Source organism: Cyrtonyx montezumae, unplaced genomic scaffold, assembly GCF_038088225.1.
Source record: "Cyrtonyx montezumae isolate F1298 unplaced genomic scaffold, pur_monq_1.0 scaffold_2, whole genome shotgun sequence".
Classification (NCBI taxonomy): domain Eukaryota; kingdom Metazoa; phylum Chordata; class Aves; order Galliformes; family Odontophoridae; genus Cyrtonyx; species Cyrtonyx montezumae.
Window position 1 is genome coordinate 56,909,890 of NW_027071936.1, and position 25,738 is coordinate 56,935,627.

General features: G+C 37.2%; 1 protein-coding gene across 1 annotated transcript in view; it reads right to left on the reverse strand.

Annotated features, from left to right (window-relative positions):
- The window catches only part of EVC2 (EvC ciliary complex subunit 2), a 59,756-nt gene that overhangs the window by 31,070 nt on the left and 2,948 nt on the right, over positions 1-25,738 (reverse strand). Inside the window, exons 3-9 of the mRNA XM_065735795.1 lie at positions 19,214-19,374; positions 18,614-18,679; positions 14,870-15,056; positions 12,485-12,594; positions 11,307-11,369; positions 7,895-8,026; positions 5,140-5,291 (exon numbers count right to left, since the gene is read on the reverse strand). Coding sequence (XP_065591867.1) covers positions 5,140-5,291; positions 7,895-8,026; positions 11,307-11,369; positions 12,485-12,594; positions 14,870-15,056; positions 18,614-18,679; positions 19,214-19,374 — 871 coding nt within the window. The remainder of the gene's footprint in view (positions 1-5,139; positions 5,292-7,894; positions 8,027-11,306; positions 11,370-12,484; positions 12,595-14,869; positions 15,057-18,613; positions 18,680-19,213; positions 19,375-25,738) is intronic.

Genomic DNA, 25,738 nt, shown 5'->3' on the forward strand with positions numbered 1-25,738 from the left:
ATGCAGACTTCCACCAGTACTAGGAAAAAAAGGTTAAACATTCCTAATCCACCTCCTTTCTAGTTTTACAGTCTTCTACAGCAGCAATCCAAAAACAACACCAAAACCACATACCACCACAAAACTTCCTGTGGTTATCTTTCCCTTAATCTTCCCACGGTATTTATTCCTTTTTACTGCAAGTCTCTCCAGGCTATACCTGACTGCATTCTGAGCATGACTTCCATAATGCCCTATAGGAAGAACTATGGTACCCGATTAACTCCATTCCACAATACTGTAATGCCAAAAGCAGGAGGTATATATATACCTCATCACTCATGTGATGGTGAGTGAGTGTCAGGCTTTTAAGATCATGGCTGTATATCACCTGCAAGTCTCACCTTCTGCTTTCCTATCTATGAAGAAGACAATGGAGCAGAGGAAGCACATCAGTTTTCTGCTAATGTAGGGGTAATAACAAGAAGAAAAAGTAATTGCAAGCCAGGTCACATCCTGGCATACAGCAGTCTCTTTTCATTGGCAGCTCTTTTCATTGGCAGTTGGACACAACCAGAAGAAAGGTTGTGTCTATAAAAATTTGAAAATCTACATGTGATGTAGTCTGCTTCTGATCAGCCTCCTCCACAGCAGGCTGCAGGAGGGAATCAAGCCCACCACTTTACCTCAAGTTCTCACACCAATGGGAGGTGTGCCTAGTTTTGGGGGCACCTTGATCCTTAGCAAGCTGCATCTTAGACAACAATAGGCTGTTCTTGGCATTAACCTGCTTCTTTAAGTCTCTGAAACCAGCAGTCAGTGGAAAACAGGAATCTTCTATATAGAATACAACAAATGCTTTCAGACAGAAGTCCCCAAGGAGAACAATGCTTACAATCAACCAGATTAAATGAGCAACGCTTTGTGTTACCCAGGAGAAAAAAATCATACCTGACAGCCTGCATTCTTAAACCAAAGTAGATTTAATAAGTTGCTTTAAAAGCTCTGTACTCTTCAAACAATTCACACTTAAAAGGTTTTGCATCTCTTCCTGAGCATATTCAAAACAATAGAAACATGAAAGCCAATGAAGTAGATGGCAACCTATTAATGAAAAAGATCAAAGCTTCTTTTGGGCAAAGCACGCAGAGAAAGGGTAAGGATGGGACAGAAGGTAGATGGTACAGAAGGGAAATGAAAGGGAAAAGTGTACAAACACAGAAAATAAAGCTGCAAACAGAACCTGTAACTCACTTGAAGAGGAAGAAGGTTTAAAGATCTGTCAGAAAAATCTGGAAGGTAAGAATCCCAGACACCAAACACAGAGAAGTAGAGAGAGTCCGATGTCTTCCACACACCTAATAGTACAATACAGGAAAGCAACTAGCGTCAGGGAAGAAACAAGCATAGTTAATTAAAACAAACACAAAGCCTCTAATTAACTACGAATTAATTGTGTCTTTAAGATTTATTCTTCAAATTAGAGGTTCACAGAGGGAATTTTAAAACAGGAGAATTAATAGCTCCTGAGTGTAACAGTCCTAAAATGAACTAATGGCTTTTTGATACATTTTTAAAATGAACACAGAGTTCATAAAGAAACTACGGTTTCTCTACGGTTAGAAACTACAGTTTTCTAATTCTAAAGTGGGGAGAAACATCAAATTGAACTCCCTTTTGGTGATACTTCATCATAACCAAAAAAAAAACAAACCCTCATCTATCATCTGCAAATGGTACCCAATTTGTAGCACACACATTACGACATCCAGAGGAGACTATGGCCCCATGGTAGTGGGATGTGACAAGCTGTAGCAAGGAAAGGGAAAGGAGGACAAGAAGAATTATTATTGTCCATGGTGTCTTGTTATGCTTCAGAGAAGCGGACAGAGGGAAAATCCTGTGTTTCAGACGCAGGGAATCATACAACTGTGACTCATAACACTACCTCCCTGTGCTGGTAAGTAAAGAAAACTAACACAAGTATAATGGGCATCAAAGATAGCAAGCTACAAATGTGGTTTGTTTCCTAGATTATCTATTTATTGAGCGATTAAATAATACAAAATTAATAAGGTTAGGTGTGATTTTTTTCTTCTTCATTTTTTCCTGTCTATCTTGTGGATTTTTTTTGTGTTTTTTTTTTTCTTTTTAGAAATTGAACAGGAGAATGCTTTTATTAAAAAAAATAATTCTTGACAGTACTGGAGATTTCTATCCCCCAGAGCAAGACTATGAAACACAGCAGTGCTAGTATTTCATAGAATCCTGGCTTTAGAACTAGGAAGTAAGGAAAAGAAAAGAAAAATTAATCTCTTTATGACCCTCTTGTATTTTAAAAGGTACAGGAAATTGCATAAAAACAATACCTCACCTACTGACATTATTATTTCATTCATTTGGGGTCCAAGTGGACTCCATCTGTGGTGACATTATTTGCTCCCTTCAGCCTCTCCCTCTGCATCTCACACTCTCCAGCTGTGTTGAGTTACAAAAAAGCCTCTAAACAGGCATTTTATTTAGTAGGCATTTACCCAGGCTGCACCATAACGCTGTGTAAACACAATGTCAAGAGGCCTGAATGGCAACCAACAGCTACAGAGCACCCCAAGCATCAACTCTCACTCTAAAATTTCTATCACACATTTTAAAAGTTAGGAAGAGATAAAGCTCCTTCATTTTGTTGTACTAACAATCTAATTGTCACAACTTTCTATGTAGGGATATTCAGGTCTAGCTACTACAACAACAGTGTGAATCTTGCTTTTTATTTAAGTTTTAATGAAATTACATTTAGAAAGAAAAGTTGAACTTCTAATACGATACTAAATTGCTTTTGGCTTTTCTGTCAAGACTCTCTGGAAACATTTTGGTTCTGTTCTCCAGTACATTGGCCTCCATGCCCTCTATCATCAGAAAAAGAATAAGCTTCAATGCATACACATTATTTAGTGATCTGCCAAAATAATTGGCAATATACACTGTGTATCAGCAGTCAGGTTCAAGTTCAGCTAGATATTCAGCTAGAGTGCTGCCAAACTCAAGTAGGCATAGCATAGTATGAAATGAAGATGAAAAAAAAAAGCTGCAGTAATTGAAAGTGATTTCAAAGAAATAAATAAAGTTGCCTTTAAAATAGCTAAGACTATAAGCATGGTCAGACTTCATCTTGTTGGACACAAAACCAAACTGTTCAGCTATTTTTATGTTCTTTTCCAGAAGTACAATAGAGGTGACCTACAAAATTTTGGAACATAATTTTCTAGTGCTTATGTCAAATACTCTAATCATATAGCTCCCTCTCATTAGCACTCATTGCCAGTGGGCCGATATTAAGAAATACACACAGCAAGGAACCTACTGAGAATAAAAAACAATTTTGCTGCATAATGTGCAGCAAGCATATGACTTACTAAGACTAAACTCACAAAAGAAATAAGAATCTTCATTATGAAATTCTGAAAGCATGTTTTGCTCTCCAGCCAATCCTCCTGGCATCATGAACTGTCTGCACTCCAAAGATGTCCCTGTCCATAAATATTGAACACACTCTTCTAACGTATTTGGTAAACAATTTGGCACTCTTACTTTGTAAAACACATTAACTATTAACATAGCTGCATGCCGCAAAGAGGACAAGAAAATGGCTCATACTTTTCTAAGTAATTTTCTCATTTGTGTCTGGACAACAAAGCAAAACACCAGAATGATTCCAACCATATTTACTACCACAGTGCAATTAAAACAGAATATATCTACCATGTTGGCAAATTTATACATAAACCATGTAGAGAAAATGACACATAACTTTACCAATACACAAATGATCAAACTAGCATACGCTTGTGAATAAAAATATATGCAACATTTTATTGCTTGGCTGAAAACATCGATTGTATGAACATTTCTCCAACAAAGGCCTATATCCTTTTCCTTCCCTAAATGAGGAGGATTATGCTGAAATTCATATTCAGTATGCACATAACACAAAAATAATGTTTGAAATACATGCCCCGTTTTTCTCCTCAGAATACTACCACTCCTTTGAGAAAATTCAAATCTGATCTTTTATGTCCTTTCAGAAACTCTAACTATTCTACTTCTTGACTCTACATATAGTAATACAAAACTCAGTTGCTGAAAACCTGATTCAGTGGCTGCAATTAGTAAAATTACATTTAATTCAAGCACAGAGTCCACCTAAATTGACTGTAATTATCCCTTAATAAATTACAAATGCACAACATTTCTTTTTTTCTTATAAAGTTGAGACAAATCCCTTTATTTTCTTGAACATGAAAAAAGACGTGACAATCTCTGCACTTCTACTCTCAGTTGAATTGCTACCTCAAGCAGTTTTGAGGCCAGTTTTGAGATGATGTTTTTAAATTTCTTTAAGTGATTGATTAATGTAAATCCTACTGGAGACCTTTGCTGCCTTCACTGAGGCATGCTTCAAACATGTATCTGAGGCCACCAGCGACTCCAGAGAGTCGCGCAGACTTCCTACAAGAAAACCAATCATATAACAAGTGCTGGCTGTACACTAGTTCCACTCCTAGTCTATTATGATTTCCTTTATTGAAATGGAAAATCATTTGAACGGATTATAAAAAATAAAACTGTTACCCAAAGGAAAGTGCTGGAATAGGAAATAGAGAAATGAAATTTCTTGACTGAAAATTAAAAAAAAAAAGAAGAAAAAAAGGGGTATGTAAGGAAGAAAAAAATAATTGTGAGAAAAGCATAAACAAGTGAGATATCTGCACTAGCTACATGAGAATATTAGAAAAATACAGCCCCAGGATACATATTCAAACAGAACGGAAGTCTTCTTTTATGGGATTAGCTGTATGAATAGATCAGTTATTCAAATAATCCTATTCAAAGGTTTGCAAGAATATTTACCTTTCCAAACAACAATGTACCTGAAAACAGTCCAGTATTTTTGCTCACGTGAGCAAGATATTCACTATATTCAATTAAAAAATAATACTAAAGTGAATTAAAAAAAATATTTGACCTTTTTCAACATTCACTTAGCAATTGTCAGTTTAAATCCTCTCAAAACCTGCAATGTTTTATAGTTATAAAAGAAAAGACCAACATGCAATTTACAAAGATGATGATAAATGTGATAAAAATGGAAGAAATTCTTACTCTTCTAAAGCTTGAAGCATATTCCTCGATTCTTCGAAGGTCAGTATATCAATGATTTGGTCATTCATATTTACATCTTCATTGAAGAGTTCACCTGCATTGAACTGAGAATGCTCTAGTTTGTGATTTTGACTGAATTCATGTTCTATTTCCTAAAAAAAAAAAAAAAAAAGTAAATTTAAGATTATTAAAAATGTTGCAGTGAGAACCTCAGGTAACCCTGAGCTACTGGAAAGACTCCAACTTAACATCACATTGTACAGCTGGCAATGGCGTAAAAAGTTCTGTAGTTCAATACACATCTAGGATCAAATATATCACTTTTATTTCAGGCTGAACATTTCATATGTTAGATATAAAACATATATATTTATATATCAGGAATACAAATGAAGACATCAATGCAAAAAGGACAGAAGACTTTAGTAGGCTTACAGTAACCCTATAGATTATCTTCTACTATAAACTTTCTATGAAAATTTTTAACAAACTGCCACAGTATGGCAAGATTACACTACTATAAGGTGAGCAAAATGAAATATTAATCCTATGAATGATGGAAGTGAGTCAGATAGTTCACAGGTCAGCGAGACATCCTTGAGACTGAGGGCTAACAATATGCAGCAAAATTTAAATATCTGTTGCTAGGAACAAATTCCTCCTTTTTGTATAAAAATGTTATGAGAGGTTTTTCTCTAAAAATGAAACTAAACAAGCCCTTTCCATTTAAAGGGATTATTTCTTCAGGCCTAAGAAAAAATAAAAAACATCAATGTATTAACAGTAATCTTCAACCACACAGAGGCTGGAAGTGATTTTTGAGATCACGTGGTTCATCCACTGGCCTGAGACAAGATCCCTTCCGCATAATGAGATAAAATTACTCATCATCAGACAGAACTATTACTGCAAATCTATAAGAAATATAATTCACCTTATTTTGCCACTTGTTGAAAATAATAAAAATGACAAAATACACTCCACAGAATTTAAACCACAAAGAAAATACATGTGGGGAGACCTCACTGTAGCTTTCCAGTACTTAAAGAGAGCTTATAAGCAGGAGGGGGAACAGCTTTCTCCACAGTCTGATAAAGTGACAGGAGAAAGGATAATGGCTTTTAGCTAAAAGTGGAACTTTCAGTTAGACAATAGGAAAAAAATCTTTACTCAAGAGGATGGCGAAACACTGGAAAAGGCTGTGCACAGAAGCTGTGGAAGCCCAGCCCTGGACGTGTTCAAGGCCAGGTTGGATGGGTTCTGGGCAGCCACATCTAGTGGATGGAAGCCCTGCCCACAGCAAGGGGTTGAAACTAAATGATCTTTGAGGTCCCTTCCTACATAAGCCACTCTATGATTTTTTGAATCTGAAACTTATAGTTGAATAAAGCAAACTGCATGTATCTAGTCCTAACATAAATTATTTCCAGAAAGACTACTCCAGGCACTGGAACACACCCTAAAATGCCCAACTGCAATGCTTCCCCCACTGCCCTCCATGGACTGCCTCCACACGTGCCACATCTCAGCAGTATACCCCCAAAAATGCATATAAAGGGTTTCTGAGGTTCAAAGTCAGTTGTCATAGGAAGAATAAAAACATAAACTGTTCTCCAGACAGCCCACATAAATGTGCTCACAGCAGTATTTCAACCAAATAATTACATTTATCATGGATTTTTTTTAAACCTTTAAACAGACAATTTCATTACAGATTACAAATTAAAGCTTTCTGGGAGCTTGAAAAATGAGATTACCAAAGGAAAAAAAAACAAACTGAAATCCCAACGTAGAGTTAACAACATAGCTAACAGTTAGAATTTTCCCTGTCTTTATTATCTGAATTTGACAGAATCAGCCAGCACGCTTTATACCACCCCATAGCACCAGGGGGGTTCTCAACTGATATTTTCTCACTTGTACCATGAATCCCATCCTAACCCAACATATTTAGACCATGCAAAGCTGACATTGCAAAGGACAGAGGGATGCCTGCCCACTTGACCCAGTAGCCCAGGTAGGAGATCCACCACCAAACTAATAGAGAATGGGTTCAAATCAATAAGCACTCCCTCTCTCAGAGGATTGTCCTCATCACTGCTATAGTGACTGAGTTCTCTCCCTCCCTCCCACTGAAGTTGTTCCACTTCACATAAACATCTAAATAATATATAAAATCAGTGAATGGAACTTGGGCCAATCTGATGAATATTCATCAGACTCTGCATTTTCTCTATCTGGCCCAGTATGTACTGAAGTACTTTCTACAAACTGGCATGGCCTGACTAAAGAACACTGTAAATGCTCTATTCCCAAACCCAACCACTCAAGAGACTAATGCAAATCCAAAGAACTTAGAGATCTAGATAAAAAAGCCCTATCTGTTTCAGATAATCATAAATACAATAGGGTGAAAGGTCTATGCCAGCGACATTCTGCCCCTCATTTTGGGAGAAAAAGGAACGATGAAAATAAGGAGGAAGATGAAAACAAATGCAAAGCTAGTAACACTTCATTCTGAACCTTAACATCCAGGTATTGCCAGCAATTCTTTTGATCAGATCATTACTATATCCCCTCAAAATCTGACTGTGCTAAAGACTAGGGGCTGTACAGATTATACTAGCTTGTTAGTCCAGCACTTGGTGCCTTTTTATTTATCTTCAAAAACTCTTATGGCAACCTGTATTACATGTTATATAACAAGATTTGATCAATAACAAAATTAGACACTGTTAAAGAACATATGACTCACCTGGTTTTTACTATGGAAATTCCATCTTAATTGGGTTCGGTGAAGAATGAAGAAAACAGTACATGTCAATATCAGGGAAACAAAAAAAGCAATGAAGAACCCTGAAGCATGGATAGCATGGCTGTAAGAGATCTGAAATGACAATACCATTTTACATATATGAAAAGATAATACTCGAAGATTACAGCCATATGTAACATAGCAAATTACTTTTAGATAGTGTCATACAACATCGGGGTTACTCAGCACTACAAGTACTAATTTTTATTAATATAAATTTTATTAATATTAGCAATGCCTACTTGCCATAGATTTTGAAGCCTATATGCCTTTAAGGCCAACTAGTTCAAATGCCTCTGTAATTCCAAGTAAAAATTTTCCCAGATTGAATTATAAGTGCTCTTTTGGGCAGACTGTACTTAAAGCCTGTTTACTAGCATTGCCAGTATCTCCAAAGTCTCAGTGAAATTCGTGGCATTTGATGATGCTCAAAACCTTAGAAAAATCAGCCTAATGTTAGCTACCTAAAAATAACAGTCATTTCTTGGTTTAATAAAAGTCAGTAAAAAATGATGGGATAAAACACTAGTATGAATTCAGAATTAACACATAAATGACAACTGACAAAACCACCTGATACACGTACATACAGTTTCTGCATAAGCCAGAGTTAGAAATAATAGCAGGAGAACTGGAACTATAAGTCACCTAGCATCTTTGTAGGCCTTTCACTTAGGCCTTAATTTGATCTTTAAATGGAAGCACATTAAAAATTAAATTGTACTTCATGCTTCATGTAGCAAAACCTAATTCAATGTTTGTTTAGTTCTTTGAAACGTTTGGATGAAAAACAGCATAGCTACTAGTATAATATTTTGCCACAAAATAATCACTTTGCTGAGGGTATAAAGTGTAAATAATTAAAATGCCTCTTACAAGCAGCTCTTGGTCATCTTTTAAGGTAAAAAGCTGAGAGCATTCCATGCAATCAACCGAATTCCACACAGGAAACAACAATGAAATGTGGTCTATAGTTTAAAAAGAATGTATTCCAATTTAACAACAGAATTTTGTCCTTTTATTGCCTGCTTATTACAACTCTGATACATGTTTTCGTATACTGAAATAAATTAAAGGAACTCCCTTATGTCTGACTCTGGCTAAGCTCCACAAAGGTTCTGGAGACACTCAACACTCACTCATTGTTGGTTTGTTCTCCATTTATTTATTTTGAAAAATAAAACTTAGTATAAAATAAATGAGTCCCCTGAAGCACTCCAAGGTGCAATAAAATGTTTTGGCACAAAGCATTTATCTCAGTAAATAAGCCACGTACTGAATTCTTCTTGATACTCATCAGTACGTGTAAATTTCAAATAGAAACAATGAAGAAATTGCTTTCTTCATTCAACTGTTTCAGTTAAGTTCTCCTGTATCTCTAAGGACGATCACGAAGGACATCCAGCACATCCACAACAGTGTTATTAACAGCTCAATCCTCCTCTAACTCCATGCTGCCTCTCAGTCCCTTGCCAGAAGTTCAGTTAGAACTTTTCTTCACAAAAACTGAAAAGCGAGAAGTTAAAGAAGGGGTGTCAGTGTCATGCCAAATCACTTCGCAACAGAATATCTTCATCTTTACATTTATTTGCAAGATTTAAGTCCTTTCTCTAACCTGTAGTTTATTCCCTCTGTAGATTTAAATGGTTTCGCCTCTCTAGCCCATTCCTCTAGAACACAGATAACTAACATCCGTGTGACCTGAGAAAAGCACAGTTCTTCTTAACTGTCCCCCTGGCTTCTACAGTTGTGCTGGAGGCCAAAGAGGACATTTCACAATGGTTCATATTGAGCTATGCAACACCAAGGCTCTGCTTTCAAGGATGCTATACATAGTAGCTAGGAAAGATAAAATGCTGCTTAGGAACCACTCTCACTTTGTCTGAAACCATTTGTGTTTGTCTAATTTCTAAGTACTCTGAAATTTAGAGATCTATCCAGGCTTTTATGGAAAGCAAGAATCTGGTGAAGGTATAGGTTCAGTGAAGCTGAAAAGAAGCTTGCTTAAGATTTGGTAGTGAAACATACCGGCTAAGGAATTACCCTCTGCTTTCTAAGTAAAAGCTGAGACCCTCAGTGGGACAATCTGTATCAGGGCAGACTGTTCTGTAAGAGGTTAAGCTCTTGTGGAAAAGTCCTTGGATAGGGAATTACCTGTGCTTTTACACTTGAGTAAAAGGAGTATTAGATGGACAGTCCACTTCCTTGGATATGGTAGGGACATAACGAGCTATAATGCCTGAAAGAACTGCAGCAGATGCTGCAGCATGAGAAGCCAGAGACAACATAGAAGCCACAGAACAGGATCGGTGTCAGTGTCAGGCTGACTTTCAAACCCATATGCAAAGCTAATTTCTTAAGTGAAGTGAACAGGCATTAGAGACCTGATTTTCTTTGAAGAGGTGCTGTACTCTCATTGATATGAGAGGAAAAAAGCCTGACAAAAATCAGGTCAAAGTAATCATTATCCCATTCCATGCAGTGTAGTCGGATAGAAATGCTTGCTGCCCTTTTCATTACAGCTTCCTATTCAGAGCCAAAAACACTCAGGTAAGGGTGGAGCCATGCAGGATTCACAGCCCCTGAAGCAATGTGGGAAGGCATCTGGCATGGACACACAGATAAGAAATGCTCATGTGTTTTCCTAACCCATGTCACCTTGTCATAGGCAACCAAGCACTTTCATTCAGCAATGCAGAAAAGAGAATTCACAAGGTTTGTAAAGTTTTCAAGAATAGCACAAGTGTGCAATTAAACCACATGAAAGCTGACAGCCCAACTTAGCATAGCACTGCCATGACTGTGCAAGTAGTTCATTATTCTAGACCCGAAGTAAACCTTCAGAATTTACTTGGTCACATTACACATATTGGTTTCACCACACAATTTTAAATAAATAAATCTGAACCCAATTTATGACATTTGAAGCTGTGGGCTAATTGCAATACATCTCACCTTTTTCAGCATGATACATAAACATTTTGTCAACAGGTGGAAGACAGCTCTGGAAAAGGCAAAAGCTTTCTCATACTGTCTAAGCCCAAGAGCAGGTGAACAAATTCCTCGTTAGACTTCTCTGTGGTGGGACAATGCTTCCAATGAAAAAAAAACCAGCTAGGAATAAAAAAAACTTTGTAGACTTTCCATACTAAACATTGACACTTTATGACAACAAAGCTCCACTGTTTTCTTCCTCTTAAAACTGGAGAAGGCAGAATGTCTGTGATTAGTAACAAGCAGCTAAGAGTAACAAGACTTAAGTGTATAAGGATATCCTTAGTCCCCCATGATATAGTTTAGATTATCCAAGTTTAAGAAGGGAGTCAGTGCAATGTAAAATCATAGCATTTACCTCAGTTTCTTCTTCTTCAGTTATTGTGAAAGATGTGGTCAATGATACGAGATCTGTTTGATTCTGAGAGAAATATTACAAGTATTAAAAACGAGATGAATCCAGTTTATCACACTGCCAAACAGAATAGAGTCTCTACAAAAGCTTCTCCATAGGAAAAAAAAGCTATACTTCTCATTAAACATAAAGCTGAAATAAATCTGACAAGCGAGTGTAACAGTAACACTGCTCTGTGGGATCCACTCCCCTTCTAACCATGCATAGGCTTAACTCCAGCACTTACAGAATAATATTTTTCTGTACATATAAAATCTGGTCTGACAGAAAGTGCACAGAACAGGATTCAAAGACACTGTGTATGTATTGTGGGGATCGAGGTTTGCTCACATCTATTAACTCTGCTGAATATCCACCAGTTCTGCTACATGTCCCTTACTATTATGCCTCCCTTATTCCTGAGTCTTGCTCTCTGCATCTCTAGTACTCTCATGTGCACCCATTATTTTTACCCTAAAACAAGTGAGATACAGCAGCTTCAAATGAAAATATATCCAGAGGTTCTGACTATATGCATTTATATAAACCACAGGGAACAAAACAAACCATATTTCAAAATGAATACAGGTGACTTTGGAAGAAACTATTCCTCTTGAGTCATTAGTCCTGTTTCTTACTCAGGCTAATTCCTGAGTTAGGTCACTCATTTTAAAGCCTGGTGCACCTGAGTTCCCAGTGGACACCAAGGCTGGAGAGTCCCTAGCTCCTCTCAAATCTCTCATACTGAAACACTTGTTTTGGTTAAAAGAAATTATTTTCTGATAAAAACATGGGAAAACTTTCAATCTCTCAGAGTGCAGGAAAAAGCCCATAAGGAAGTGCAACACTTTTTCAGGATACATAGACCAACTGGAAAGAAATACAAAACGTAGACAGAAGTGCTACAGGACAACACATGACAAGAGTTCTTTACATGTTCAAGGATGCCTAAAACTTCCTATGCTATGACCAATAATTCATGTATTTAAAAATTCATGGTACACAACTAGGGAGCCTCAGAACCTCGTTTCCATACACGTAGGCCTCACCACAGGTCTCACTGCTCATGCAGACAAGTATTGCTTTCCAAATTTTTCTTCAAAGAAACTAAGAGGAGCAAAATAAAATTGTACAGCAAATACCTGTGATGAACTTCTGAAAGTCAGCTGTGCAGGAAGTGTCAAGACTCTACCGTTCCACGTTTTCTTTTCATCAAGAAGTGCAGTATAGTTGATTGCAAAATATTCCCCAACTGTTAACAGAGAGAGAAAAATAAAAGTGTGTAGATTAAGTAGAAGAGATACATCTAACAGTAAACTACTGGCCTCTAAGTGGTACTGTCTGAATTTTCTTAAATAAAACAGTAGCCATGTTGACTTGAAAATAACCCGGCAGAGTTGCATATCGTTTTTTTTTTTTTTTATATACACAATACTGGGCATGATTCTCTGAAGAGCTGAGCACCCTGCTGAGCTCAGCTGCAGTTATAGATGCTTGCAAAATATGAAAAGCAAGTTTAATATGAATAAAACATTTTAGGAGTTTTTTAGGTTCCCCCTGTAGACTGTGCTTCCTAACCAACAAAGGTACTCTCCTAGGAGCCTAGCTGCAGTAAGCTCACAACACTCCTCAGCAGGGGGACGCAGCCTGAGCCTATCAGCATACTCTAGAGAAGAGGAATATGGATAAATTTACTCTTTTTAAGGAAGATTTCTTGAAGATCCCTGGAGAAGACCTGGGAAAGCATGGGAGCTTTTCCTTTCCAACACAGCTTCCAAGTCCACAATAGCCAGTTCTTAGAAAACAGGGGCCAGGCAACATCCTTCCTACCTGCTGCCTCTACTAATGCAAGCAAATTCTGCAGTATCTGAAATTTCATTAAATGATGCTTCAAGCTAATAAAAAGCATCATGTTTGTACTACTAAAATTCAACATGAGATTTTTTTATATTTATTTTTTAAATCAAATGAGTACACTATAACCACTAACTGGTTGGTTCTATTCCCACTGAAACAGAACAATCTGACTGAGATTTCAGCTTAATTTTTATTCACAATGCAGCAGGCCACAGGAAAATCAGTCTAGTTAACATAGAGCATGACAGAATCTACTTTCAGTTCTTTGAAAGGGTAGATAACAGCAGGAAAAGAGGAAATGGTTTTAAGTTGAGGGAGGGAAAATTTAGGTTCAATCTCAGGGGGACGTTCTTTACTATGAAAGTGGTGAGGTGCTGGAACAGGCTGCCCTGTCCTTGGAGGTGTTCAAGGCCAGATTGGATGGGACCCTGGGCAACCTGGTCTAATATTAAATGGGAGGTGGGTGGCCCTGCCTGTGGCAGGGGGGTTGGAGATTCATGATCCTTGAGGTCCCCTTCCAACCCAGGCCATTCTGTGATTCTGTGTGATTCTGTGAATGTAGTCTAATATAGCACAACCTTTACGTTCTAGTTCCATGTTGCAGTTACGATTCATTTCCTGATTCAGTAACTTCAATAACTGCTGCAACATGATTTACTGCATCAGCTCTGCAAATCCATTTTCTCTTCTTTTCTCAGGAATCACTCTTTTTTAGGGACACCTGTTCTTAAGAATGACAAACCAGAAACTCCTTGGCATTGTTTGCAAAAAAAACAACACAGCCCCATAACTAGTACAACTTCTGAAACCATTATTTTTAGAAATGGAGTCTAGCAATCCACGTACAATCAGACAACAACCTTGGCCTACTAATTTTGCTTTCCTATTTGGAAATCTTTCACCCATACAACACAATAAAAAAAAAAACCTAGATAAAACTTCAACCAGAAACAGGTATTATTCAAAACTTCTGAAGCTCCAGGAGGAATACCATAACCCTAAAAATCAAGCAGTTAATTTTCTATGCACACCTTCCACCTCTTGCACATGTGCTTAGGAAAAGGAAAGGCATATTTTTATCAATGTGCAATGATCCAGCTGCTACTGAGGGAACATGCTAACTCCAAAACTAGAATGGCTTTTTTGGTCTATTTCTTGCTTCAATTTTACAATTTGCTCCAGTCTGGGGACAGCAGAGCTGCCTTATTTCTGATTAATCACCTTGCTGACTTGCATGGTCTTTTGTAATTCCAACATATCTCTACCTTAGCAATGCAATATGCTATGGTTTCAAAGTCATTACTCGGTAATATGTTCACTTCCCAACTTTTTTGCTTGGATAAATAAGAAAGACTTGTCAGATATGACTAAAATTCCTTGCGTAGTAGCTTTCAAAAATATCCAAAATTAACAAATACTATAATGAAAGATTCTATTTCATTTTGATGCAAGTGACTTTTACAGATTTCAGGAGCTCGCTGTGTGCCCTGGAGATCAGAGGAAATTCAAAGTTAGGAGCCAAAATGAGAGTTAAAAGAATTTTAAACTGCAGCAAAAAACGTAATAGAGAGTATTTCACCTGTAAAAATTGATAATTGGAGAGTTTATACCATCAAAATAAATAAATTCAACACGTGTAATCACGGCTACATCTTTGTACAATCTGTTACCTTGCAAGAATCTTTTCCTGTAAATCTGTATCCCATCTCTTGTCATATTACCACTATCTTTTAGAACATGTAGACCGGTGATATTGTCCAGAAGGATAAGATCAGTAATGTTTCTTGAGAGCAATGTATTGGTGTTATTAATCAAAAGTCTAATGTATGCAGTTTGAGGGTCATGTTCAGCATCCACCTGAAAACAGAAATGTTAACAGTTCAAAATATCTACATATGCATCTAATAAAAAAAACCTGTCATCTTGATTACTATACATTATATGTATATATAATCATTAATTGATTATTATACAAGTAATTCCATTTCTGAAGGCGTTCTGAGTGACCTGCAAACAGCATCATACTTGATTTGATCTCAAAATCTCAAGATTTTAATTTTTAGAATCTTATGATGTTGCTTGGAGGCAAAGAGACAGAAAAGCAGTAGTTGGAAGCCCAGCCCCTGCTAAGCCAAATGTAACATAAGGCTATGTCTTTGATAAGCAAAATTGTATCATAACTTTAAAACCAGATTCTGGAAAATTCTTAATTTTTGTATCATAAGGATATTTCTTTTGCAAGCTGTTCTCATTGTCAGTTCATTCTCTTCACTCTTTTCCATTTCCATTCTCTTTTTTCAACACCAAAAAGTGCCAGTTGCCATCTATTTGCCCTTCTGACTTAAGGGCTGATAGAGTCACCACTCAGGGTTCAAAGCTCTGCTTCTAGACAGTGGCAAAGTTCATGAATTAATAAGCAATCTCTAGTAAAGCAGTTAAGTGACTTTTTCTATTTATTCCATTAAGCATTTGTTAACTCTCATTTAGTAATTACACCCACTAAATGAAATTATTTTGAGTGGACTTTTCATATCTCAAATTCCTTTCCCTTATAAATTTATATTAAACCTTGACCCAATCAATGAATCAAGAAAATAGACCCTGAAATACTTCAGGTGGAAGCCACACAAGCTTTAAATACCATGTTACACATGTTGTACATACTATGTTATGTTCCATAGTAAGCATGGGTGGAAATACGCACACAAAAAAACTACAAAGGAGATGGGAAAACTGAAAGTCTTTGTCTTTCTTTGTTTACCTATACCTCTCTTGCTATTCTGTAAGATGAAGGCAAAAGTTTGGATACTGTGGTCTTTTCCCATGCTTTTAGCCAGACAGTAACTGAGAGAAATTCCTAGGATAGACAGGAAAAAGTAGGATGTGCATATTCATAAGCTGGCAAGGGAATGTGGAAGCATTAGTCCCTTACTTCCACTAGTCAAGAGATTTAATGCACACTCATACATATTTTGTGCATTACCTTTGTCCCAACTAAAACTGCATTTACTCTTCTATTAATTTAAAAACATTCTTAATTCAGTAATTAAACAAAGCAATGCAACAGAGAGATCACAAACCTGTCGTCTATTTTCTACTGCAATTTCTCTCGGGCAGCCAGAAGGTCATACTGCACTTGTCACTAACTTTAAATACTTGTTTTACTTGTTTTTCTGATCAGCAACAAGTTTGAAGCTAAGTGGCAGTGGGGAAAATTGGTTTTGTTATTTTGGATAGGAGTAGAAAAAATATCAGATGAGAACCAAGAAGTGGGGAAACTGCTGCATTTGATAAGAATGCAGAAAGAATGTTCCCCATATGCTGCTGCCACTGAGACCACTGGCCACTAGTATCTCCTTTAGGCTGTTACTCTAATTTGCCTCAAGATGTTTTTTTCTCACTTTTGGAACACATTATTATGTTGCCAAACAGAACAGAACTCAATGGCAGCCACTGATGATGGTGATAAGTGCTTATTTCATTTTCCCCCTGACACTCAAGAGCTTTACCATTCCCCACAACAGATCTCACTTCAAGTACATGGGTGAGTGGAATGAAAAGAACCACAGCAAATGAAATAACATTTTAAAAGAAAGAGCCATGGAAGTGAAAGGAACAGAGGATATCTGATGTCAACTTTGAACAAAGATGATCTGAGACACAAGAACACTTTGGAGGCCAAAATGAGACAGGTTAAGTTTTTAAAATCTGAACAGACAAATTGAAAGAATTTTTTCAGCTCTGCTAAAGATAATTGTCATTATGAAGTACTACTAAACGTTCATGTGATACTGCACAACGAAGGTCCTAAAGGAGCACATTTCTGGTAAGAAAGAAGAACAGAATACTCGAAGTGCAAGTGAATCTAAACACCCCAATTACAGTCAGTGCACTTCTGTGATGAGGTGTAGGAAAAACACTGTCTTCAAGAACTAAACATATGTCATCTCCATGCTCTTGTGCAGCCATTCATGGATAGTGGTTGGGAAATGTGCAGGATTCACCTTTTTTTCCCCATTTATAACAGCTAAAGACAACCATATGGCCAGTCTGCCTCTTAGCAGGAATGCATCTGTTCAAATGAATTAAGATTGAAGTAGATGACAATGTAAGCAAAGAGAAACAAAACACAAAATGCATTTGAAGATGGAAGACAATTCACACACAACTGCAGTTTCAGTAATTTACGACAGGTAGCATTGCAGAATTATTTTTATATAATCCTAGCATCTACAGCAGTCTAACCTGAATATTGTACAGCAGAATTTCTCAACTTCTAATTAATAAATACAAGGCTGTGCTATGAATAGCAAAAAAAACCTGCATGTGACAGTCTCAAACTCTCATTTCGAGAAGTTTTAATGTGAAAACTGGGAATCTACAGTCCAAAAATATTCAGAATATTCTGTGTTACTGTTGCTTATTCCTGAAATGCCCAGTATTCAGCCTCATTAATTATGACATGTAGCCATTTCAATAATGACATTATAGTTAATGAGTGCCATGAGTGCAATGAATATTCATTCTTTCAGTGCAAATGATTTGGTACAGGTCATAATGTCACCTCTTCTGTACTGGGTACTAAATTCTCTATCCTCAAATGTAGCATGGCAATGTTTCAGATTTGCCTTAAAGTTGGATGCATTTTCTTCCAAGGGACAAGTGCTGTCAATGGCTTCTAACGATAGAAATTCAGACTTGATTCATCCAGTATGAAGGGAAAAAACAAAAAACAAAACAAAACCAAAACCAAAACAAACAAAAAAAATCACGAGAAAAAGAAAGAAAAAGTAACAGACTAAGTAGATCTACCATCTATGACATCTGAAAACATAAAATGAATGTAAAATGAAAAACTTTAAAATTCTTTCTATCACTGAGGTCTTTGCTTCTCATAAGAGTTTTATCTAAGTTTTTTCCATTAAAAACTCTGCTCTTAGCTGGGTTCTAGTCAGTATGCTGACTGTGACTCCTGGGGTCCTCCATGGCTTTGTGACAGGATGTTCAAGGACAGAGTTGGCATCGCAGAGCTCTGGCCCCCATGTTTCAAAAGGAGTCCATACTTGACACAGGCAAGGCATATACAGTTAAGCCATTGTATCTCAGAAGGTTTATCACATTCTCTAAAGAAGTTTCTATCATTACCCTGTCTTGTTCACATTTTTACAGATTCACACAGAGGTATTTTACAATGGCCATAATCAAAATCCTCTGAAGTCTGGGAAAAGATTTCACTGACTTGATTCAGTTATGAATCACCAATGCAAAATTACTCATCTTGCAGAGAGAACAACCGTCTCAACATAAAAATGTACCCATACTCAGTATGAGTACAATTCTGTCAATAGTTTTTAAAGGATATTTGAGTATAAATTTCCTATCAAATTAACAAGATAAATGTAAACAAAACTTACCACAGCACATTTCTGAAGAGTTATTCCAAATCCAGAAGATGTCGACATTTTTGACACATCTTCAGGCTGTGGTGGAAGGGGAAAAGACTACACAGTGTAAGAAACAATCTTAGCTCACGAACTCAGCACAAGTTAAATTATGTAAATGAGGAAATGAGAAAAAATATTAGAGGTTTTAAACATACTCAAATTTTGTTATCCCAACAATAAATATCTTGTTAGCCTAAATTTATATAGACTACTTATTCCCACTCTTAACTACTAGCATATTAATTGATATAGTCATCTTTCAGCCATCAACCTTCCCTAACAAAATTTACTGTGCACAAAGTTCAGCAGATTATATAGATTCATATAGTAATTCATTACTGTGTAATTTAAAAAGAATTTATAAAGCAAATACAAATGTATCTGCTGTAATAATTATTTAGAAGTCTCCAAACCACTTGGTAGGGCTGAAGCCATCTAAATTGAACATAATCACCTGAGACAGAATTAGGTATGTACTAACTGAGTAGCAATTTCCCACCAACATACACTTTTGATGTAACTGCTATAATGCTTATGAACACTGGAAGTGGCAAAACATCTTTTACTGACCAGCTGGTGATTAACAGAAGACTCTCGTTTGAACAAAGCCTTCTTTCTCCATGAGGGTAGCAGAGTAAATACTGAATGGCTCCACTGATCATCTGAGGCTGCAGAAGTCAAGAGCAGGTCAGGGACTTCACTTGCTTGAATCATCAGAGGCAACTGCAGTGCTGAAAACCAGGGCAAGACTCTGCATTAGAGCTAAAGGTGGTTCCTGTGCTGCAGCTGCTTGGTGTCAACCCAATGATGGGGATCATGGTACCCAGGGCTCTGCGCACACACAAGGACCAGCACACTTTCTCCTAGAGCACTTGAAATCTAAATAGGTAATGGAGACATGACGGCTAAGTAGGAAGCAGAGATGGGGCTTGCCCGAGAAAAGCCAGAAGGAATTAAAACAGAACTGCATCCTATCAAGGAAGCTCACATGTACTCCACATCATATCACCTAATCCATGAATTAAAAAGTTTCAGCAATATATCAACTGTTAATATTTTCAACACAAAGAAACTTTTCAGGAAAGCATAAACAATTGAAGCACTCTACAATGTGAGAGGCCTCACTGCTAAGAGTGCTGTGCTTCTCTAAGTCTGCCAATTAACCATTACTTACTTCAGCACATATTCAGAACAAAAATACTTACTGGTTAACTACAGGTGCCAATTACTGTTCAGTTGATTTGGAGTGTCATCAAATCAAACATTTCAATTTAGTCATCAGAAATAGCCCAGACACCAACTCACATTTTTATTAAAGATTATGCCATGATATCACATGAAATTGCAAGACCAGCTTTGAAATTACACGACAATTACTTTCATCTAAGAAAAGCAGATATGACATTACTAATAGGAGCTTATACTAAAAATCAGTAACATCCCCAACTGTAAAAATAAAGCTGTTGAATAGAGAAAAAATGTAATGAAAATTTCAAAATGATAGCTGGCTTTCTATGTTTAAAGATACATTTTGTCATTCTCTGCATAACAGTTTTCACTTGTTACCTATTTTTAGGCTCCATATTTTAATCATTAGCAATATATATTCATATGAACAAAAGGTCTCACTGAGGAGCAAAGATTTTTTGGCAAATGACTTTCTGTAAGTTTTCATTTTTTTCAACTAGTAAATGTTAACGAAATATGAAAAGCTGAATGTACTGACAACCTCACAAATATGAGAAGCTTCCTGTTTTGGAAAAGACAGTGCTGTGCTGGAAGAACAATTTGGAGAAATAATGTTAACTGTAAACAGAAAAGATATTCACATTTAGAACGCCATGTTCAGATGAAGGTCCTAGGATGTGTGTATGAATGCATATGGATCACTGAAAATGCTTCTGCTAACATAATGAATGAGATGCATGCCTGCCGCTTACAGAACCCAGATGGACAACTGCACCTCAGGGAGCTTCACATGCAGAGAATCATGCTTTTTATTTGTGAGAGAGTGGTTTATACTAGATAAAACTGTGGCAACGCTGGCCAGGAAAGATTACTTGTTTAGATTTTACAGCTAGCTTTAATTCATTTCCCTAAATTTCACTTGTATACTAAAACTATTCACAGTGCAACATGCACAGACCAATTTAGGGACCATAAAAATAGTAAGGAAATCTTGGTGAGAACAGTTAATATTTAATTACAATACCAAATATCTGCATACTTTCTGGGCTGGTATTTTTTTCAGGGCATTCAGGCATGCAGGACTTCAGTTTCAAGATGAAGCAACAGCCCAAATCACTTGGAATGCCGCCAGTGCTGAACTGATACGCTGGCTGACAGCCTGGGCCCACCTGGCTGTGGCATTACCCAACAGATCAAGCAGGATATTTTACCCCACCTACAATGGCTCCAAAGCTATGTTCTGACAAGTGAATCATGCTCCTTCTTATATATATATATCCAAACACTGAAAGATTTGTTTCATACTTGCTGTGCCTCTCGGTGATGCAACAGCCACCCCACACCAATGGAGGTGGAGCACCAACTTTCCTGTTCTTGACAGACTACAGAAGAAGCATTTTCCCTTATTGAAACAGAAGCCCTAAGTGAAGACATGGATCTTCTTAGAGCATTACAAGAATCAGGATTCAACATGGAAATACGTAAGGACTTTGCTGAGCAACTACTGCCCTAAAAGTGCTTCTTTTCTAGCAGATCACTTCCTTCTGCATCTTGGATGAAGGCAGTCAGACAAGAGAAGCAGTAACTGATTCATTAAATACTTCTTGTTCTTGTGCCCTACAGCACGAGAGCTCTCCATCAGCATATCCAACTGCAACTGCCCTTTTCATGTGACAGCAAACCCTGATACTTCCCTCTGGACAGCACCAAGTCCATAGTAACCGATTTAATTAACGGATTGTTTTCTTTGCCTCTGAAGAGAGCTCTGGTTTATTAATTACACAGATGACTGCTTTCAAGTTGTGCTTTGTCATCACTTACAATCTTCAATAATCTGGACAGCCCAGCATAAGGCTCCAGGCACATTATTTGGCTTCTCCATCATAGGTAATGAGAGGCTAGGGATTTGGCAGGTTCTTGACATTACGTCAAGCAGCCTTGATGTTGATGACAATTATAAGGATACTTCTGCAAATTCACTTGCATCTTCCCAGTTCTTAGGGGAAGGCTTTGCTCAAATAGGTAAAAACAGTGTGACACCTGTCCATTTTTTTTCTCATCTTTTATGTTTAACAGAACAGGCTATTAGCTAATAACTTGGTTTCTCTTGCAAGTAAAGCAGCACTTTTATATCTCATTATTTTCTGTAGTTTTAAATGTCAGTTAAACAAAATACGCTTATTCTTGATCCACGGATATTTAACTGTCACTCAGTTCAGCTGACCTGCAGGAATACAACTGCTTTTTGGCAGAATTGGTTGAATACTTTAACCTCAAGACAACATATTTGTATTTATCAATTCATATACTGCTTCTTCTCAGATAAGGTCCTAGATGGATTGTAGGTAGCTGAACACTGTTTGAAAAGCCAAATACTGAACACCTCAGAAAGGATGTTACATGTATAAAATGCTCTGATGTTTCCAAGTCTGCCTTAGATTTCTGTTCTGAAATTGCATTTTTACAAGTAGATTCATCTGAGGTTAAAAAATGCTATTGCTTGACTTTAAGCCCTTTCACTAACGAGCATCGAGACTTCTTTCTGAGGTCCGGCAGATCAGAACTGAGAGCACACCATTTTCAGTGCTTCTTCAGAGATGCATCTCAATTGTTACACTGACTCTGTACTCTTTATTCCTTCCACTCTCTTACAGTTCTCAGCTTTGTCATTTTTCTGTCTGTTTTCAAAAAAGCCATTATTTGAGCTGCACAGCGTTCACTTCCATTGCTTCTAAACTGAAGCTACTGCCAGACCTTTTCGAAACAGAAACTTTGCTAGCAGAAGAGCAGCTCCAGCCACACAATGCCAAGCTGCTCAGACAGAGCACCTCCCAGCCAGGAGCTCCCCACGTGCTGAGCCTGGGGCCAAAACATCCCCCAGCGAAAAGTGCCACAGAGCAGGAGGCTTCATCTGGGGCTTTGCAAACATCCCAAAGATGCCAAATGAAACATTCATCAAAGAAAGGCAGCAGTTTTACTTTCTTCTCAGATCGGAGAAAATAAAATCATCTCTAAAACAAACCTTTCTTTTTCTTAATGATACAAGCTAAACATTCCACACATTTACAGTCTATAATTAAGTCAATAAATATTTTAACTTACTTCATCAGCATGTTATTTAAACCTTTAATATTATTTAATCCTACATAACCAAATACAGAGGGACCAGAGCCCTGCCTAAAATTGCATATTCCTAGTTAATTACTAGGAATTACTAGTGCTGGCAGTTTGACTTTGTATTGAATTGACAAATGAACACATGAAAACAAATACTAATGTAGCTGAAACTACTGAAAGACTGGCATACTATTTTAACACACATTCCTATAGCATCCTCTCAGTCCCACATATGCACAGTGCTTCAATAATAAAAACTGACAAATGCACAATTGATTGTAACAGTCTCAAATGCACAATCAGATCAGAACAGCAACTGAGCACTGTTCAGTGTTCTTTGCTATTCTCCCCACACAGTAATTTGTCAACTCATTTGCTTTGTGCACTACTGCTTTGGGTGGTGATCTTCTGCTCTTTTGGAATTTTAGCAGCCACAGTCAAGCCACATACAATCCACTTAGAGGTCTCCCACCGTCACCTCTCATTACAATTGTTTTCTGTCAAATACAGAGAGGACTCAGTGTGGTACAAAATGCACTTACCCTACCATGTGAAGTCTGTGGTGATGGTGGGTTTGTGTTTACACGAGCTGGAGATGGAAGAATGGCTATCTAAAAAAAGAAACTGTCCTCTGTTTATGATCAGCCTATTGTCCTTTGCTAAGAGTAGTTTGGGGACCTCTGTTGTTAAAGCACAAGCCTGAGCCATTGGACTAAAATGGCCACATCTTAAACATGTCAAGGGTATACATTGGTATCCACAGTAGGTATAACTTCCACATCCACCAGTGCCTTATTTGTACTTGACAGCAGTTAAGATAAAGGCACAGCAATTAAATAGGATGACATGAAATTAAACAGCCTTGTAATAGGTTTCCAGCAAAGATTCCGGTATGTCCTTAAGGCTTCCATACCTTTACAACAAATCCTGAACTGCTAATCTGCAGTAGGAATGGGAAGGCCTTGACAGGTTGTGAAATGTCAAATTCACTTCTAAAAATTAACTGATTTAAAAACAGTGATTATAATTCTTAGCTCTCATAGGCTGCATATTTTAAGTCCCAAATCTGCAGTCTGATTTACTTCTCCTCTGAATTTACCAGTAAAGCTTTGAATTACTTTTCTTTACTTCGGTGGGGAAAAAGTTAAATATACCTGTTAGCTATATTTTTTTTGTTGCTGTTCTCAATTATTCCTTGTCCTGAAAACTATCCAGGATACCAGATCCAATTTAAAGTCTTTTCAATTACACACAACAATGAACAAGCAAAGGTAGTAATTTACTGTATTGCAGTTTTGAATGCTGCCATTAGCTTTCCTTGTTACAAAGTCAAAGAAATTACAGGCACCAACTGAGACAAAACAAATCTATTTTCATGCTTGTTTTGCTAAATTAAGCCAGGCTCTAACATAACTCTACAAATCCATTGTGTTCCCCAATCACAGAGCTATTTTGGGTCTGCTCTTTCTCAGCTTACAACCCAGAAAAAAAACTTGTAAAGAACTTCAAACTATGAAATCTGCGTGCTATCACAGTTTCAATTCAATATGCTGCCATTTTCAGTGGCAAATGTTTTATGCAGAAGTTCCAATCTCACTACTTTCACTGATAACTTCTTCAGCAAGAAGTAAACATTCTAGTATCTTGATTAAGCAAACCACTTAGAACTTTAAATATGTTAAAAATGTTTCCTTACTAGCATGGGACAATATTCAGCCACAAAATCAGGCATATGATCCAGAGCTTGTAGCAGCTTTTCCATTAAGATGTATATTTACCTACTAGTGAAATGGAAGACAATCAGCAAATAACACACACAAAAAAATCATTAAAATCCTCCAATTACTCCACTTGTCTAGCACCAGAAGGTTCTTCTGAAGTACAAAGCCACATGCAATTCCGTTTTCAGAGGATCATACATTATTAATTTGTAACTCATAGGAAGATGTGAGCAGCAAAGCATACATCATATAAATAGAGCAGGGAAGAAAAACGAACAAGGAACCTGAGAAAATCTGAATTGTTTGTTTTCCTATTTAAATTAATAAACTCATTTCTGAATTAGCCACAGCATAGAGCAAAGAAATTAGAGACATCTCACTACATGACTGCTTCAGTGTGTGTAATTTCTTGACAAATGGAATCATCCCTTGGGAACGGCATCCTCTGCCATGGAGGCGGGGTATGTTACAGATATTACCTTGTCCATAATAATGCAGTATATGAAGATGTCATAACTTATTTCCACTATATTTCTGTGAAGTGGCATGCTATTTACTATCTCTGAGGAAGAAAATGAAGACCAGAGACCCAGAGAAACAATTCGTTCAAATCTACTCAAAGTGTCTGTGGCAGCCAACCCACAGATACAGCTCCTTTAAGCTGCAAGTGGCTCCTTTAGTTATAAAGTCAGCTCAAAAATAGCTTCAAGAAAAGCTATTGCAAGTCTTAGCAAATGTGCAGTGGTAGTGGTAGCTTCTGAAAAGCAACTAACTGTTGACCAGCTTTAAGTAACATTTTTCCAAAATTCAGGGTATCAGAGCATGTTTCCCATACATACATACTTATGACTAAAAGGGAAAGAGGACTCCTCCTGAAAATGATCCAGGGCAAGGTATGAAATAAGGTCATCTCATAGAGGCTCCTTTCTATAGGAACTGCATGGGGAGCCTAACTTCAAAAGAACTTTCCTCCGTGGTCCAGGATGAAGATGTCCCCCTGACAGGTATGGAGATAGGACACCATGAGTGCTTCCACCTCTGCAGGGCTGTACACCAGGACAGAGATGCT